General features: G+C 45.6%; 2 protein-coding genes across 2 annotated transcripts in view; one reads left to right on the top strand and one right to left on the bottom strand.

Annotated features, from left to right (window-relative positions):
- Positions 1 to 19,956, bottom strand: part of LOC143290761 (calmodulin-regulated spectrin-associated protein 1-like) — a 155,313-nt gene that overhangs the window by 130,061 nt on the left and 5,296 nt on the right. The gene's annotated exons all lie outside the window — the stretch shown is intronic.
- LOC143290708 (uncharacterized) lies at positions 16,027 to 18,933 on the top strand. The gene has a single exon (XM_076600224.1). It carries the CDS (start codon positions 16,027 to 16,029, stop codon positions 18,931 to 18,933), a length of 2,907 nt encoding a protein of 968 aa, XP_076456339.1.

Genomic DNA, 19,956 nt, shown 5'->3' with positions numbered 1-19,956 from the left:
ACCAAGCTGAAGGTCTTCTGTGCAGTGGTCCTTACCATCCTCCTTTACGCCAACGAGACCTGGACTGTCTACAGCAAACACGCCAAACAGCTCAACTGCTTCCACCTGAGCTGTCTCTGCAGACTCCTCAACATCAGGTGGTAGGACAAAGTCCCCGACACAGAAGTCCTGGAACGAGCTGACCTCTGCAGCGTCTACACCCTCCTGCTGAAAGCCAATGCCAAGTGGGCTGGACATGTGGTCAGAATGACAGACAGTCCACTGCCTAAGCAACTGATGTACAGAGAACTGTGTCAGGGCAAGCACTCAGCTGGAGAGCAGAAGAAACACTACAAAAACTACCTCAAAGCGTCCTTCAAAGACCTGGGCATCGACATCAACAAGATCACCACAGGAGCCCATGCAGCTGAAGCCAGGTGCATCACTGAGGTACAATGAAAGTGTGCTGTGCACAAGGCCCAAGCAGCATCCACTGCCATGACAACATCCACTGACCTGTGTCCCACATATGGGTGAGCCTTCAGGGCCTGGACTGGCCTCATCAGTCACCTCTGGACTCACAGCTACCAATCTTCCATCTGATTTTTTAAGCCATGGTCATCTTCCAATCCGAAGGACAAATATCATCTGTCCATTAGTTACTTACTCACTTTTTACACACAACACACAATCATTAGACAGTTTTGTTGGTTTTGCTTTTGTTTCATTTTCTTACAGTTGGAAAAAAATAAATAAATAACCCTTGTACCTCTCAAGTTGATTCTTGAGATATTCATTGATATACCAAAACGTTTGCTCACTGAATGTTGAATCATACTGATGTTGTGAAATGTCAACATTAAAGTGAAATATATAACCTTGTGTACAAGGGGGGGTGGGGGGTGGGGGTGGGGACTAAGAAACAAAGACTTCCTGGCATGGCAGGGCCACACTAAAGGAACAGGTAATTTGCCACAACAGACCTTTCCTAAAGGATGAGTAAGTCTGAGAAGCAGGTACAAATCTGGTTCTCACGGAAAGCCTTTCACTAATGCATATCACTTATTATGATATATACACTTATATATATATATAACACAACACCCTACAGCATCTTTTCCTCAACTTCCAGCCAACACTTTATTCTCCATAGCTCAAATTCTTTGGTGTTTCATACATATAAAAAGGTATGCTACAATATTCTCAGAATTGCATCTGTTGTTCACAAAGTTCTTGTTCTCATTCAGATATTTTGTTTTACCTAAGGCTATAGTGGCCACATACAAAGAAATTACCACAAATGTGGTATCTGACTTTTTTTTTCATGGGGGTTGGGGGGAGTAGTGTTATGTACGACAGAAACACACTAGAAAATTCAGTTAAGAAATTTTATTTTTTTTACCGTGGACAACCCTTTTCCTGCCTGGGGTTCTTGTTTCATGTGGTAAGTGTATGTTGCACATGGGCCTCAGTTTATTTTCCCATCCAAATGACTAGCACCAAGACCACCACTTATGGTCTTGTAAAAATCCTAGTCCAGGTATATATGTGACTCAAAACCATGGACACTCACTTCTTAATCAGATTCAGTAATATCACAGGCCACCACACTGACGAAAAAGAACTTATTTACTAGAAGTTTCTAACTTCTAGTAATTGCAGATGAATGTAGTAAATAAGATCTTCCTTCTGCTCTCTTACACATTTCACAATTTAAATTATAATGAATTTTCCAAACAAATGTATGAAAACTGTGCCTCCTTCACATCACTTCAGAAAATGTGTATGTTGGTACAGATCTGTGATCCCCACACCACACCATGCTCCTTCCTGCTGCCTACCTACTCCCTCCCTTTAGACCTCTTCCCCTTCACTCCATATACGCCCTGCCTCCCGATTACTATCTCTCCCAGCAATCCTTTTCAGTGTTAGCAAAAATGCAGCAGACCAAAAGCAGCATCTAGCCCTGCCTTAACTCATGCTATACTGCGGGATGACTGCTTTCATTATACTCTCTGTACTGGCCATTTGTTTATATTACAAGAAAAATATCTTTAAAAAATAAATAAATAATTTTTTTTTAAAGAATGCAATTACATACAGTGGTGCAATTTTGTGATAATATAAAAAATAGACTGGACTACCATTTCACAAAGTTTCAAAGCACTCAATTATTGACTGAATTATCATATTTTGAAAAAAATGTGTTTTTCACAACTGACAAGAGGGGGTGAGTGTTTCTCATATAACAGAAATTTTACCACTGTAACCATAGACACTTCCTAATTGTCGCAATTGAATGGGCAAATGCATATGCACAGTGGATATCCACTATAGATTCAGTTTACATTTGACTTTGAGCCACAGTACTTGCCGAAGTTGACAAAGACGCCATCTTGTCGAGCAAGCGAGCCAGAAGGGTGACTGTATGCTCGCATGTATTCTTCTTCTTCTTCTTCCTGCAATGTCCATCAGCTGTAAGTCCGGCTATTATTGACATATGGGGAGGAGAGCGTGGAGAGGGAAAGAGAATAAAGGAGGGAAAAGAATTTTGGCCCTAATGGTAAAGGCGCAACTGCATGCAGAGCTGCATTCAGGCCTTCAGGTCCAAGGCCCTGTAGCAACCTAAGTGAAGCCGCAGGCCCGCAAATTGCCGTACCACTGAGAGAAAAAAAGGCAGAGGGGTTCAGTGTTTACTGTGATCTGGATACCTTGGGGATGAAGGTGTCCAAGGAGGGAGACTGGACAGTCTCAGCAGGGAGGGTATTCCAGTCACTGTATTCCAGTCATTGTACTCAAACAAAGGCATTTTCAGCCACAATAAAAGTACAGGTGCACTTTTGGGTGACTGTAGAACAGAGCTATGCCATTTAGTTTCGCACAAAACTGATAACCTATGAACTACAAATTTTTAAACTCGCGGTACGTTATAGCATACCACAGTAACGAAGCGTTGTGCACATGAGGTACGCTATAGCGTACCTTAGTATAGAAAGAGTTAAAAGCCACCCAACAACAATTTTCCTTTTCAGCGACCTCCATCCCCAAAACCTATCATGATGCACTGCAATTTTTGTGTTACGGCTATTCTGGTTGATTGAAGCTGTCAGTACAGTACTTGCCAATATGGGAGGACTGCTGCTATCTCTTGTAGTACTACTGGGAACCTTGATCTGTGAATTTTGCATTCATATTCTTTAGGCTACAGCAGGACTGTGCGTGAGATTAAGACTGACTGTCCTGTCTTGGCTGCTCAAGACTGACTGAACTGATAGTTTGAATCAAGTTTGGTTTTATTTGGTGCACCCACCCACCCCTCACACACACAAATATAGTTAGTATGATATACGCATCCCTCTTTCACCACACACATTTTGAGAAAATTCTCTTTATAATATAATAAACTAAAACTACAGAACCTCAAATTCACGCAGCCTGATCAGTTTTAACCAATATTTTATACATTGCACATATAATTACATGATCTAATGTATAATGGGCAGTCTCTTCTCCCTAAAGTATTGGAAGGGAGTTTGCACCATATATGTACAATGTATTATCATTATAAATATAATCATTATCAATATCACTTATAAGATACAAAGCTGATTTTCAATGTTGACACTGAATGATAATCACTTCATTACCAGTGTTGCTTGTCTGCTTCACTCATTTGAAATCTGTGATTGTCACACACCCTAATTGTCTCTGTCACTGGATCATAAAAACTAAAAACTACAGGTACTATGTTATAGTGTTCCAGCAGTCTGACCCACCACCCACACTCTGGTCCCCTTCCATCCCCATCCCTTCACACCCCCTCCCCCCACCCCCAACCCCTTCTTTTTCTTATCTCCCTTCCCGCTCTGTCCAAAGTGAAGTCTTTGAGGTCGCGCCCACACCGCGCCACCCTCCCTCCTTCCACCCTCCCGCACCCCCACTCCCTAGTCAGCCATCTTTGGTCAGCGAGCCTGCGCTCACCCACCCCAGCTGTGAGGAACACGCGCAGTTATGTGATGTCTGCTGCAATCTCCATGCTAAAAGGAAATTTTCTTCCTAAAATTACGTTTAAGTAACATACTTACTGTGACCCACTAGTGCAGACTCTGGCAGGGGTCTGATTCCTGTCCTGTGCAAAGTACTACCTGCCTATGCGGAGAAAACGAAAGTAGCTATGGCTGATAACCTCCTGAAGTAGGTTACCTCCCCTTTGCCCCCCTGACTAGCGCCCTCTTTTTACGGCAATTCACCGCAACCAGCACAGCGTGCAGGGAGAACAGAAAGCGGGGAGGAACGGGAGGGTCTTAAATGTGGGTCACGGTAAGTATGTTACGTAAACATAATTTTAGGAAGAAAATTTCCTTTTAATTACACATACTTAACCGTGACCCACTAGTGCAGAATGGCATGACAAGGTGGAGGGTTCGTCTGTTCTCTTGTCAGTGTGCTGCGATGGCCTGTTGTGTGACCACCGCAGAGGCAACGCCTCTTGAGCCATCATTCCTAAAGCAATAGACATCCCTCAAGTAGAATTCAATGAAGGTGGCAGAGTTTTTCCAGCAAGCAGCCTCCATGTCTTGTCGCCGTGCTGAGTGGGCAAAGGCAAGGGAAGAGGACCATGCTCTGACTTCGTGAGCTCTGGCTGAGGGGGCATGCGCTAAGGGGTCTGAGCTTGAGTGGGTGAGCTGGCGACACCACTCGCCAGGGGCGATGGGGCTCAGAGATAGGGTGTACTGTGTCACCTAAGGACATTGGTGCGGGCAAAGAATACTGAGGCCCTCAGCTGTATTGTGGGAGAGGTCTGTGGACCACAGCTGTGCTGATAAATGTAGCGCAAAGAGGATCGGGTCAGTGTGTTGAATCCACACTTTCTTGAGAGCCCTTCCAATCAAAGGGAAGGAAACACGTACCCTATAGGGTTGTCTCACTTGAGCGCAGTTGAGTGTCAATGTAAAGAGGTGCACATGTGGCTTGATCTGATGATTTCACATCGGTTGTGGGCCCGATAGTGGAAGTGATATATGTGTTTGAAGGAAACTATGGCATGACACAGAGGTAGCCCACCATGTGGGCTTGCCTTAGGCGTGACAGCCAGATCTGTAGAGCTCCTCCATGCGAGCAGACAGGCGATGGGCGCTCCCCCCGCCACTTTTTTGTTGCTGCCAAAAAACAGCACTGGCATGTTGCCAATGCATAGAATGGTGGACATTTGGCAACAAGAGACTTGAGGTCCCTGGTGTCTCTGGGACAAGGCTGTGTAATTGCCCAGGTAGGTACCATCACGAAGGGGCATACAGAAGGCTTGGTGGCTTCTCTACCTGAGTGTGGCATGTTGGAGCAACCTGCAGAAAGTTGTCAGCAGTCAATGGCTGGGTTGGATCAGGCTGTGGGAGTGCACTTCATGTGCCTCGAGGTCATTGAGTCTCATTCTATGGTGGAATTCCTAATGGAAGAGGGTTTCCATGGGGAAAATTTTCACTTAAGGTTCTTTAGTGAGAAAGGGGACCGGATCCATGACAGGCCTTTCGCTGTGTGTGGTGCGCACTAAGTCCTGGGATGGAGCGGGGCCAACAGCCGTGCTGGTATGAGTGGGCAGAAAGGTACGCCTCTGTGGCTAATGACCAGTTCGTTGTGCTTTGTGAGACGCATCTGTCCTCATCAATATGCCTTTCTCCCAAGTATAGAGGAAAACAATTATTACCCAGGCCTTCGGCTACTAGTGAGAAGTGGAAGAGATGGACTTAGGGTGATTGTCTCTTGCCCAGTGGGTAGTTTTCGGGTCCGCTAAAACTTGGAAGGCAAAGGCAGACACCCATTCATGGGAGGACTAGCTCGGATGTAGGGCCCGTGTGGAGCTGTTGTCACAACCACAGTGGTGCAAACCAAGGGTTGGTGTAGGCAAGGGAGGGAAGAAGGGGTGCCTTACAAACTTGGAAGGAATGAAGGGCATGTGTGTCCGAAGTGGCACCTCTAAGTTTTTTTTTTTTAAACTTTTTTTTTAATTTTCCAAAAACATGTATACAATACAGAGAATAGTATGAACCAAACCGTATAAAACGAACAGTAGCATCTTCCACTACAGAGAGATAGATAAGACAAAATAAAACAAAACAGGCTATAGCAAGGCAAAACAAATCTGTAACAACAACATCAACAGCAATAACAACAACAACAAGCAAATAAACAAACACACACACACACAGAAACAAAAAAACAAACAAACAAAAAAATAAATAAAAAAAAATAAAAAGAAGAAAGGAAGATTTGTCCAATCATTCAATCAATCAATACTTGCATCTTAATGATTGTAGTAATCATGGTGATTTAAGATGACATTAATAGTAAATAGCCTAGACCAGTTGTGACATAGCAACAGCATCAAATGTATCAACTATTATAGTAATGGTATCTAGGGTAAGGCGAAAGCGAGTGGTGACATTATAATGTCATAATAATAATGATCATGAGTATACCACTTCTGCATTATTGGAAAAGAACACTTGTGATTGGTCACATTGTAAAGACAACAGGAACTATAAAAGTTAAAAAAAAACACAAAAAACAAATAATACATATTGAGAAATAAATAAAGACATATTAGTACAAAGTAAGGACTGTTATATAGAATGGTAACTATGGAACATGTGAAATTATGATTAAGTAACAGTTTCCATAATTGGAAGGTAACTGTTCCACTTTGTACGGAAAGCATGATGGTTCATTAGTATATAAGATGCATGTTCTTCGATTTTGTATCTGTATCTGAGCTGTGTTTTAAATGCATTGAGTTGTGGTGGTTGTTTATTGAATTTGCATTTGTACAGAAAGTTTTTGGCAAGTAAAATAATAAAATCTAAAATGTCATCTGTAGCAAATGTGTGTGAGTTTCCAAATAAAACTAATTCTTCACATAATTGGGCATTGTATACATTATTGCATTTGTTATTAATATCAGTTTGGAAAGCAGTCCAAAATCTCTGCACAATCTCACATCTCCAAAAAAGGTGTTCAATGGTTTCTGGATGTGATCCACAGAAGCTACATTTATCATTATGAGAGATATTCATCTGTTTCAGTGATTTGTTTGTTGCAATAATCCTATGAACTAATCTTATTTGAAACCATTTTAAGTTAACATTACTTATTTTGTGTATTTTGTGAAATGTCTGTTTCCAATTAATGTTCAGTTGCAACAAATCGTTCCATTTCTTACAGCATTTAGGGGTCGTATTGTTTTTAACTAGAGTATCATAATAAACTTTTGTTCCTTTTTTCACTGAATATATCATTTGTAATGATTTTCTCATCTGCAAAGCAGTGTTATTATCAATTTTAATGTTTAGGTTTTTTATATAATTTCTAACTGACCTTATGCAACCACTTAAAGTAAGGAAATTTGTTATATTTCCATGCTTTTGACTAAAATCTTCATAGGAAAGGAAACTACTGTCCCCGTGCACTAGATGAGAAATATTCCAGACCCCCTTTTCCATCCAATTTCTGTATGATAAAATCTTACTTCCAATTTTAATATTTTGGTTCAGAAAGATTGGTTCTGCTAAAACTTCTTTACTACTTAATAGTGGGACCTTCTGACAAAATTCTTTGTAGGCTTGGAAAACATGGATCCAGAACTTATTCTTATCATTAGGTGTTGGTAGACAGGGTCCATATCTATCAATATCTTTGATAACTGGATTGCTTTCTTTTATTATTATTGTCCATTTATGGTTTGAAAACTTTAATTTACGTATCCAGCTCAGTTTAAGACCTTTAATAAATTGTTTGATGTCAAACATTCCTAATCCTCCTAATATTGTACTTTTAATTACTGTTTTTCTACTTATTCGATCCTGTTTTTTGTTCCAAATAAACTTGAAACATGCCTTCTGCAGCTCATCAATATATTCATCAGGTGGATTTGGTAGAAACATCCATAACTGGGTTATTTTTGATAAAATCAGTGACTTGAGAACAGCTATCCTTCCTAAAGGGGTAATCGGTCTTTTTATCCATATTCTAAATAACATTCTAATTTCAGACATTTTGTCTTTATAGTTTAATTCCTCACATTCTTCTAAATCAACAGTAAACCACACTCCTAAGATTTTAAATTTTGGTGGGTTCCATACCATTTTTAAATGAGGTAGATATCTAATTTGACATTGTTTTCTGCTACCCAGCCATATTGCTTGAGTTTTACCTGCATTCATATATAATCCTGAAAAACTACTAAACGAGTCAGTTGTCCTTATGATCTCCTCAAACGATATTCTATCTCCTTTGGTCATCAGTTGGGTGTCATCTGCAAACTGTGCAATTTTATGATCTGTATTATTAATATTAATACCTTTAATCAGTTTATTTTCTCTTATCATTATGCCAAGGATTTCAACACATAGAAGAAATAAGTAGGGTGAAATGGGATCACCTTGACGACATCCTCTCTCTACTGGAAACCAAGAAGACGCCGTTCCGTTTACTACTACTGCTGATTTAATATTTTGATAAAAGGTACTTATCCATCTACAGAAGACTGGACCAAATCCAAATGCTTTTAACACTTTCATCATGAAAGTGAAGTCAACAGTATCAAACGCTTTTTCAAAATCTATACAAATCAATAAACCAGGCAACTGCTTTGAATTTAAATAATGAATCATATCATATATTAATCTAATATTGTCACCAATAAATCTGTTAGACATAAATCCTGTTTGGTCATCACTAATTAAAGAGGACAGCACAGACTTAACTCTATTTGCTAAGCAAGAAGATCCAATTTTATAAACAACATTTAATAAAGATATCGGTCTCCAGTTCTTAATAAATTCTCTTGGTTTGTCACCCTTTGGTATACAAATTATTATGCCTTCTTTCTGTGTTTGTGACAGTTCACCTTTCTTCAAACCTTCATTTAGTGACCTGACAATTAAGTATCCAAGATCCTTCCAAAAGAATTTAAAAAATTCGGCAGAAAAGCCGTCAGTACCTGGACTCTTATTGTTCTGCATGCGTTTAAGTGGCACCTCTAAGTTGGACTGCCTCATCCCTCCTTGCACTAAGTTAGGGCATCTCTAGCCCTGTGGGTGATTGTTGTAGGCAATGAGTTGGGTTGCCTTGTCCCTCCTTGCACCAAGATAGGACATCCTTAGCCCTGTGTGTGGGAAGGGAGTGTGTGTGGGTCCCTAAGGACCAGCCACTACTGATATGTGAAGGAGCATACATTCAGGCTTGAATGAGGCAGTTTTGTCTGTGAGTGCAGTCGTCCTCTGAAAGCAAGGTATGGATGTATTTATGAAAATGAATACATATATGTGCAAAGGGATATATATAAACTTCCATCAACTCGAGTGATGATGTCAGGAATATGCCAATGACAAGAGATCGAGTCACAAGAATTAAGTGGCTGTATAAGCATACATGTAGTGTGCGCAGATATACCCAAGTAAATGGGTAAGTGTGCCTAATCAGTAATGGAAAGGAATCTGTGTATGCACATACATATAAGAGATGTACATACACATATGAATAATGTACCAGTATGTAGATGCAGAGAGTTCTGGGCATTGTGTACAGAATGACGCAAATGCAAATGTGCATATATTGCTAATGCTATGTAGAGAATCTCAATGAACAGATCTCAATGAATAGAGATAGAAATATAACTGTACATGTTAATATGAAAATCGTATGAACATATCCCGTAAGCGCACACCCGTGTATACCGAGGGATAAGTATACATCTATAAATGTAAACAGAAATGTGTATAAATGTAGCAAGATATCACTTTTTTTTTTCTTTTTCTTTTTTTTTTTTTTGCTGGGTGTGGGAGGGTGGGACGTTGTTGTTGTTGATTTTGATAATAAATCAAAAAGAACAGAAAGGGAAATATTGTGATTCATTTCCTGTTATTGTGTATAACATGAAAAGAATGGTAATAGGATTGGTTGCCTGCAGAGAACTGCGTGCAAGTGTGGGGGTTGAAGAACCTAAAAGGTCTGTGGCACATAGCCTGAGAAACAGCAAGAAAGGTGCAGTTGCTGTGCAAAGTTGTGTAAAGCCCATGAATGGGCAGCAGGACCCAATGAGAAACTGAAAAAACATTGTTGGTGGACAGCACTGGGGGCAGGAGTGACGTGCTGTGTACGCAGAAGGGAAGTAACTACAGCGTCAACCGCCTAGGTTACTAATGCGGAGTTGCCTCCCTTGGTGCCGATAATCGGTGAAAAGGATGGTGTCTTTAGACCACATATCCCCTGGTGTGACGTTTCCTCACTGTAGAGGGAGAAGTGTCATGCTGCGTGTGGGAGTCCGTGGTTCGATGGCACCGTAACCGACACTGGTGAATACGGCCGCAAGGGGGATAATTATAATGTCCCTTTGTGCCGTGGGCATCCCTACCCGAATCGGTCGCCATCGGACACGAGATGGTCAGGACATGTGGCATGACGGCGCTGTAAGCCAGTGTTAATTATGGGCATCGTGGACGAGGGGGTGGCAAGTCGGCTCGCCATGGGATGTGCATCCCCCTGTAGCTGAACAGCAGTCCAACCTCGCAAATAGTTCCTGCGAGAGGACTGACGTTCAGTTGTTGTGTGTTGACGGATAAAGGGATAGACAAGATCAGCCCGAGCACTGCTGAGTGGCAGGATCGAGTTATCAAAAGGCACTCCGATATGGAAGTGCCAATATTAGTCTGGGTAACAGCAGAGTTAGGCAGTGGGGCAGAAGAAACCAGCACTGCCTAAGTTCAATGGGCCGTGCATGTACCTGCTCTGTGGGCAAGGGGCGGTGCAGGTGCTAGGTTGGCACCAGGAAGCAGAGTGGTGCATAATTGCTGCAGCAAGTTAACAATGGGTTGCTGGTTGTTTGGTTGAGGAGCTTGCTGAGATGCGATTAGTGGATGGGAAACAGCAGCAACCAGCGGTGTGGCAGATGGGGTCATCACCGCATAGCTTGGAGGGACTGTGCACGCACCCACACTGTCGGCAGGGGCAGTGCCGGTAAAAGGGAACTGCGGCGGTCACCGGCAAGGGTGCCGAAGCAGTTGTCTCCCTTGGATCAGACGCTTGGGACAAGGGGGAGGGTGTATGTGTATGCAAGCGTGTCCCCTAGTGGTCTACCTTCCTCCCTACGTATGCGGAGGGCATCCCTATTCATCTCGGTCGCCATTGGATCCGAGACAGCAGAGGCATGCCGCGTGGGGGTTCGCATGATCTGATGTCACGACCGCCACCACGGACGCATCGCACATAGGGCCCAGTCTAGCGTGCGGATCCAAAGCAGGCGTATGGTGTTATTTCCCCAAGGGGATTGTGGCACATTCCATTGGTGAAACTGTGGGTATGGGCAAAGAGTCAGACGAGGTCAACTCATGCACTGCCAACTGGCATGGCCGAGAAAACGCGGATCGCGTCGAGTCCGTTCGCGGATCGATAAAAATGGCATCAATGGCACCACTGACCTGAGTGTGGGGCAACAAACCCCTAGAAGTTACTGGAGGAGGTGCAGGAGGTGGTGGAGGTCTGGAGTCAACTGGAGGGAGCGGAGGAAGTGGAGGAGGTGGCGGGTTGGCGTTGTTGAGAGGGCCTGAAGTAGAGGGCGCAGAGTGTCCGCGAATCGATTGCGATCGCGTCTTAATTTTAGCCCGATCGCCCAATCGAGCCATATAATTATGTGACCTGGGTGAAGACATAATTTGACAAAAAACAAGAACGCCAGAGAATCAACAGACAGAAAGAAAATACGAAAAAAAATTAGCCATATGAAGAGCACAGGAACAGGAGTCAAGATGGCTGCCGGAAAAAGAGGGTGCTAGTCAGGGATACACAGGGGAGGTAACATACTTCGGGAGGTTATTGGCCGTATCTACTTTCGTTCTCTCCGCATAGGCGGGTAGTAGTTTGCACAGGACAGGAATCAGACCCCTGCCGGAGTCTGCACTAGTGGGTCACGGTTAAGTATGTGTAATTAAAATAGATGTCGGCATGTTCGAAACATGCTAGTGTCAGCATGTCGGAACATCCCAGTAAGGCAGTCTGTCTTTCAAGCTGTACCCCCCCCCCCTTCCCTCTCCCCTCTCTTTGTAACGCAGTATGTTGAACTTGTCACAGAATGTGTGTAGAAACAGGTTTTGAAGTGAGCGAATCAGATCAATCTGTTGAAGTGGACAAATCAGGATGGGTCAGTGAATCTGTCCGTCATTCACATAGTGTCAGTAAGACCAGCAAAGGTTGGTTACTTCAGTTCAACTAGTAGGGGGAGTGAGTGTTGTAGCTTGCATTAGTATGCACAGTATGCTGTGGGAAGGGATAAAACCAGTCAGCACAGCCAGTTCTTAGCTGTCTCCCAGCTGGAGGAAGACCAACAACAGCAACAGGCCCGGGAAGAGAAAGCAAAAAGCGGTCTTGTGATGGAGAGACCTTCATGGACAGCATGTAGAATCTTTTCCCTAAGAAGCTGAATGGCTGACTTGAGGAGAGATTCCACTTCTCATGGTTTGTGTTGAACCCCAGCTGAGGGCACTGGTCTAGCATCCTGGAGAAACGAATCTCACACAGAACCAACTGGGCCAAGAAATGCCCATCATCCTGGTAAAGTGGTATCCACATTCACAAATGGAATCCAACCTGACCAAGGATGGCGATTCTCTCACCACCTTGGTGAAGAAGAAAAACGAGGAAAGGGCCTAATTAAAAACCAAACATGACAGCAGAGATCTTGTAGACCTTGCCCCCCCCCCCCCCCCCCACCTGAACCTCAAGTACTGGTGAGATGCTGAGTGAATGAGAATCTGAAAATGAGCATTGTCACGGCTCGTAGCATTCATTTGTGCGTGTGTTCGTGTGTTCGTCTCCCTTTCCCCTCTCCTCTCTCGCCCTTCCCCTCCTCTCCTTTTCCCTCTACCTTTCTCCCTCCTCTCTCCCCCTTTTTGCTCTATCGTTCTCTTGTATGCTCAGTTCTGTTCCGAACTGAAGCACGTGAATCTGTCGTGCGTGTCTGACATGTCCTTAGTCCTTCTCGCTCTGAACTCTTGAGGTGAGTTCAGAGTTAACGTCGTTGTGAAGGAAGAGTTTTGCTGGGCCTTTGGTGCCGAGCTTTGGAAGGAGAAGGGTCGCCGTTCCAGCAAGTGAGCTGTTGGGTGCCCTCTTGGCCAGTCGTGGGGTTCGGTTCTGGTGTGACCCCCTTCTGCCTCTGTGTGGATCTATGTTTTGTGTTCTCTCCTGGGCCAGTGGCGAGCCTGATTCCTGCCTGGTGACAGGTGAGGGGGGAGTTGTATAGTTAGTTTGTCCTCGTGGTGTTAGTATCGTAACTTGTGACATTTGGTTGTATTTTTGGGATTGTTTTAACGGAAATCTTTTAAACCCAGTATTCTTTTATTTCTAGATATTTATGTTGGGATAATTGATAAGGTTGTGTTTAGAATTGTTTTGCTATGTATTCAGCTCGAGTTGTTTCCGATTTATTTCCTTTGTGAACTGTGTCCAACTGCAGCCTAAGATTTCCAAAACATCTGTGTGGTGTTTGAAATGTGATTGGGAGATTGCAATGTTGGCTCATTGAGTTTTGTTTTGGAAGTTGAAACCACAAGGATAGATACCGACATTTTGTCATTTAGGGTAAATGTCTCTTTCAGATTGCACGCGAGTTTAACTCTTTAATTACTGGATAAATCATAAATATTTCATGTACTTTTGGCGTTCGTAGCATTGTGTGGAACTGACTGTATATGATGATAAGATAACCAATTATTTCCTTAGTGCATTCCGTATCATTCCAGGAAGGGGGGGGGGGGGTACTCTTTCAAATGTTAGAGCGTAATCTACAGAAATATGGGAGTTGTTACAGATTTGTTCCCTTGACTTTTCCTGTGGGTTCCCCCTGTCTGCTACCCCGACGGAACTCCAGGGTTCACCTCTACAGTCATTCCCCTTCAGCCCTGTCCTTTCCAAATCCCCTCACTTCCACTCCTTCCCCCCCACCTCATATTCCCAACGTCCTCACCCACAGTCCCTCCTCCCGCTTCCACCCCCTCCATTTCTGCGGGCGTACGACTGAAGCCAGTTCAAGATGCTGTCCTTCAACAGACGAACGTGATTGTGGTTCAAGTGGACTGACAGTTTTTGTTTTTTCTTTTGCGTAGATCCGTACTGCTGTTATTGGGACTGACTGTACCTTAATCACGCTGCTATGATGTAACTAAAGTGTTGCTGTAGTTCAGTGTTTCAATTTGTGTGTCTGGACTAGGGTAGTCAAAATGTACAACAGTAAAGAATTGAGCTGATTTATCTATGTTTCTGTGTTTTGTGTTGTCGGGGTGTTAGTTAGTCTGGGAAGGTGCGGGGGGTTCATGGGCAACCCCTTATGGGTTGTGACAATGGTGGAGATGCGGGGTACTTACAGGTTAGTTAGGAGGGTACGGTAGGGAGGGTGTCCTTGTTTTGTGCGTCCCAGCAATTGGTTCCATGTATTGATTTGAAAAAACAGTTGAACGTGAGTGACTTGCGATCCAGTAATAACAGGGTAAACTGTTTGCTTGTCCTTTTGCGTAACTACTTCTGCTGAGAGCACTCCTGACTGTTTCTCGGGAGAGCAGGTCATAGGGCACAGTACAGCTGCGCAGTAGATTGATAAAGTAGGTATCTTGAGTATCTTGTCAGTATGCTGACTAGGAAACAGGCCGCAAACGCTTCCACACCGAGGGCAAAGTCAGCTGCTGCCAAACGGGATGACGTGGGTCTTTCCCCAGGGACCCTCGAGAAGACAGAGCTGTCCGGGTGGGTCAAGGACCAGTGGGGTGGTCACCCCCATGATTCGCCTGCTGCAGCAAGTAAGAGTGGGGTCAAGCTGGACGCCGTTTCCATTCAAGATCCTTACTCCAAATTCCGGGCTTTAGGATCTGACTTGGGTTTGTCAGGTGAGGCTTTAGCTCGCTTTGTGGTGGATGCGATCAAAGAAGAGAAAGAGGAAAGGCGAGCCCAAGAAGAGAAAGAGGAGGCTAGACGTATCAGGCAAGAAGAGAAGAGGAGGCTGGACGTATCAGGCAAGAAGAGAAAGAGGAGGCTAGACGCATAAGGGAGGAGGAGAGGCTGTTCAGAGAGAGGCAGTTGGAGGAGGAGAGGCAGAGGTTCGAGAGGAAGCTCGAGCTCAAACGGGAGGAAATAGAGGCCAGGTCCATGCAACAGCTCACCCTCACACCCTTTGATGGCAAGGACGACCTAGACTCGTTTTTAACTCATTTTGAGAGAGTCGCCTTACTAAATAAGTGGAAACATGAGTCTTGGGCTGCCCGTCTGGTTACGTTGCTTCAGGGTCGAGCCAGAGACGCCTCTTTACGACTTTCTGAAGCCGAGATTACCAATTACGATTCGCTTAAGGCCGCACTGTTGCGCGTTTTCCTACTAGACGCTGACTCCTACAGAAAGAAGTTCAGGTCAATGAGGAAGCTGGCTGATGAAACTTTTGAGCAGTTCCTTAACCGCATGAAGACCTGCCTTTCACGCTGGTGCACTGCGAGCGGGCGAGATGAGAACAAAGTAGAAGACCTCAGGGATATGTTCCTGCAGGAACAGTTCTCCATTTTGACCCCGGAACTCGTCACAGAGATCCGTAAGGAAGAACCACGGAATGTAGAAGACGTAGCTCGTGTCGCAACAAAGGTCACCTGCGCCAGGAAGGCGGGCCGCTCAGCTGAAGCCGAGTTCAGGGCCTTCAAGAGGATTGAAAGACAAGACACAGTGTCCAGCAAAGTTCTTGCCAGCGATATCTCCAACAAAAGTGGCTCCGGAGAGCCTGGTCCCCGTTGAACCCATAACCCCAAGTCACCAACCTGCTTTAAGTGTGGCAAGGTGGGACACTTTGCCCGTGAGTGTAAGCAGCCCAAGCGAGTGTCTCTGGTGGCCAGTCACTCGTCGTCAAGGAGAGAACACCCTCTGCAGCCCCCTATTCTGTGTGTCCCTTGTGCTTCACAAGCATATACTCCACGATGCGAAGCAGTGGTCAATGGTCAGGCTGTCGGAGGTCTACGGGATACAGGAGCCCACATGATTGTTGTAGCCCGACGCTTGGTCTCCCCTGACGCATTCACAGGATCCACTGTTCGAGTCGTCCTGGCCGAGTCCAAATGTTCATCTGTGCTGCCGATAGCTCTCGTAGAGCTGGAGTCGCCGTTCATTCGGGGCAGATTTCATGTGGCCGTGATGGAGACACCGGTTGAGGATGTTCTGATTGGAAATACAGCTTGGGAAGTTGATGGCACCTCAGTAGACGTTCCCGTCTATGCTGACCCCAAAGTTCTTAGTGCTGTGGAGACTAGAGCCCAAGCCAAGAAGAGTTCCCAGCCCATACCTTCCCTCCCCACGGACAGTGTAACTGTACACATAAGTAGGGAAGAGCTCATAGACCAACAGAACAAAGACGCGAACCTGCAGAAAGCAAGAGAGTCTGCCGAGAGAATGTCCGTTCAAAGCGCGGGGTCTGGGGAGGTTACCTACCGCCACAAGCAGGGCGTGCTCATCCGCTGTTTTAAAAACCACTGTGGGGAAGTCACACAAGTTTGTGTCCCTAAGAGTCTTCGGACTTCAGTGCTACGTCTAGGTCATGACGCCCCCATGTCCGGACACTTGGGCATGCAGCGAACCCGGGATAGAATCTTCCCCCACTTCTATTGGCCTGGTATGTGTGCTGACATCAGGCGCTACGTCCAATCTTGTGTGAGGTGCCAGAAGACTGTGGCGAAAGGAAGAATTCCTAAAGTCCCCCTTGTAAAGATGCCATTGGTCTCCGAACCCTTCGACCGGGTCGCTGTGGACATCATTGGACCAATATCCCCTCCGTCAGAGTCCGGCAACAGATATGTGCTGACGATGGTCGACTACACCACGAGATACCCTGAAGCCGTAGCTCTGAAAGTGATAACAACTGAAGCAGTAGCCGAGCCGCTGTTCAACATGTGGTCCCGCACTGGGGTTCCCTCAGAGGTCCTCACTGACAGAGGAACCCAGTTCACTTCCAACACCATGCAGGAGGTGTATCGCTTGCTGGCTGTGCGAGGCCTTACAACAACACCATACCATGCACAGTGCAACGGTCTGGTAGAGCGCTTCAACGGGACGCTGAAGACCATGCTGCGCTGTCTGGCTCAAGAGGAACCACGTTCCTGGGATCGCTGGCTCCCAGCACTTTTGTTCGCGTATCGGGAGGTTCCACAGGAAAGTACTGGGTACTCTCCCTTTGAGTTGTTGTATGGAAGGACAGTGCGTGGGCCAATGCAGATTCTGCGGGAACTTTGGCTTCATCCGGAGAATCCTGAAATTCAGACTGCAGCTGAGTATGTAGTTAACCTACGAAACAAGATTGCTGACTCATGTGCGATTGCCCAGCAAAACCTGTCAAACGCTTCCAACAAGTATAAGAAGTTTTTCGATGTCAAAGCAAGGCACAGGGAGTTTGCAGAGGGGAGTAGGGTGCTACTGCTGCGTCCCAACAAGCAAAATAAGCTTGAACTGGAATGGCAGGGGCCATACATTGTCTTGCGTCGCGTCGGGTTGGCAGATTACTGCATCCGAGTTGGGAACAAGGAGAAATTGTTCCACGCCAATCTTTTAAAAGAGTTTGTGGAACGGGCACCTGGAGCATCTGTCTCTCTGGCAGTGATTGACGATGTAGAGGAGTGCTGGGAGGGGACACGAACTCTGAGTCAAGACATCCCTCTTCCTCCACTGGAGTCGTCTGAAAGTCCAGGAGACGTAGTGGTCGATCCCAGCAACCCTGGTTTAAAAGCTGCTATATTGGACTTGACAAAGGACTTCGAGGACGTGCTGACTGACTTACCATCTTGCACTCATCTGGAAACGTGTACTATACAGCTCATCTCTGACACGCCAGTTCGAACTCGGCAATACCCCCTTCCCTACTCTCAGAGGGAAACCATTCAGGAGGAAGTGGAGTCCATGCTGAAGATGGGTGTGATCGAGCCCTCTTGGTCACCGTACTCGTCTCCCATCGTCCTGGTAAAAAAGAAAGACGGCAAGATCCGTTTTTGTGTTGATTTTCGGCGCACCAACAAATTGACTGTATTCGATGCCGAGCCAATGCCAGATATCGATGCTCTCTTTGCGAAGCTTGCAGGAAAGCGGGTATTCTCTAAGCTGGACCTGTCGAAAGGCTATTGGCAGATCCCGATGGCTGAAGCTGATCGACCTAAAACGGCTTTTACGACTCCTCAGGGCCACTTTCAATGGCGAGTTATGCCTTTCGGACTCAAGACTGCGGGGGCCGTTTTCAGTCGAATGATGCGCAAGTTGCTCCTTCCCTTAGAACTTCCAGAGGTAGACAACTTCATGGACGACATTTTAATCTCTTCTGCTGATGAAAAGTCTCACCTCTATCTTTTACGTACCGTCCTCGAGAGGCTGCGGGAATGCGCTTTGTCAGCCCGGCCAACAAAATGTTTCCTGGGACACCAAGAACTTGATTATTTGGGTCATCGGGTTGGACGGGGGAAAATCTGGCCAGAGGACGCTAAGATGCAAAAGATCCGGGACGCTCCTCGTCCTGTCACCAAACGGCAGCTACGTGGATTCCTGGGTCTGGTGGGCTATTATCGCCGGTTTGTGCCACAGTTCGCAGAAATTGCTTTGCCCCTCACTGACAAGACAAAGAACAGAGAACCCAGTAAAATCTCGTGGGATGGGAGGAGTGAGAGAGCATTCTGCCAGCTGAAGGAGATTCTCTGCAGTCGTCCTGTGTGTTGCCTGCCCGACCTCACCAAACCTTTCACCCTTCGGACAGATGCGTCTGACGTGGGTGTCGGGGCGATGTTGCTTCAGGACCAGGGATTTGGGGTTCAACCAGTTGCTTGCGCCAGCAAAAAATTGAACCCAGCAGAACGCAACTACCCCACTATTGAAAAAGAATGTTTGGCCCTCGTTTGGGGCGTGCACAAGTAGGGCTCGAACGAGAATTCATCATTCAGACGGACCACGCCCCTCTCCAGTACCTAGAAAGAGCCAGAACCACCAGTGGGCGACTGACGAGGTGGGCCCTTCAGCTACAACCCTTCGCTTACACTGTGCAGGCAATTCCAGGGAAGGAGAACGTTGGCGCCGACTTCCTAAGTCGACTCTCAGAAACTGAAACCGGGGATTCCCCATTGGACGCTTGATGTGATCAAGGATCTACAGTCTGACATTCTCATACTTTGGTCAGTCAATTGCATTCAGCATGCTTTCCACAGATATGAGTACAACTATGATAGTCAGAAACTGCTGGAACTATGCATGTATTGATGAAACAGATGGTTTTTGCTTTCTGTCTAACGTAATGTTTAACTTCTGTGTTCTGTAAGATGTTATTGTGCAGAGCTTGACGGGAACATTATTTTCTGTTAACGTTGTGGGTGTGTTCTTGGCTTCAGGCGAGCTATATTTAGGAATCGGGAAATACAGGGAATCTGTCACTGGGGGGCGTTTTCAAGTATATTTTTGTACTCGCCGCGACATGTGGTGAAGGTTCAAACGTGTGGTTTGAACTTAAAACGGGGGGCATTGTCACGGCTCGTAGCATTCATTTGTGCGTGTGTTCGTGTGTTCGTCTCCCTTTCCCCTCTCCTCTCTCGCCCTTCCCCTCCTCTCCTTTTCCCTCTACCTTTCTCCCTCCTCTCTCCCCCTTTTTGCTCTATCGTTCTCTTGTATGCTCAGTTCTGTTCCGAACTGAAGCACGTGAATCTGTCGTGCGTGTCTGACATGTCCTTAGTCCTTCTCGCTCTGAACTCTTGAGGTGAGTTCAGAGTTAACGTCGTTGTGAAGGAAGAGTTTTGCTGGGCCTTTGGTGCCGAGCTTTGGAAGGAGAAGGGTCGCCGTTCCAGCAAGTGAGCTGTTGGGTGCCCTCTTGGCCAGTCGTGGGGTTCGGTTCTGGTGTGACCCCCTTCTGCCTCTGTGTGGATCTATGTTTTGTGTTCTCTCCTGGGCCAG

This window comes from Babylonia areolata, chromosome 16 (genome assembly GCF_041734735.1).
Source record: "Babylonia areolata isolate BAREFJ2019XMU chromosome 16, ASM4173473v1, whole genome shotgun sequence".
Lineage (NCBI taxonomy): Eukaryota > Metazoa > Mollusca > Gastropoda > Neogastropoda > Buccinidae > Babylonia > Babylonia areolata.
Note: the sequence above shows the minus strand (reverse complement) of the source record. Positions and strands in the feature narration are given on the sequence as shown.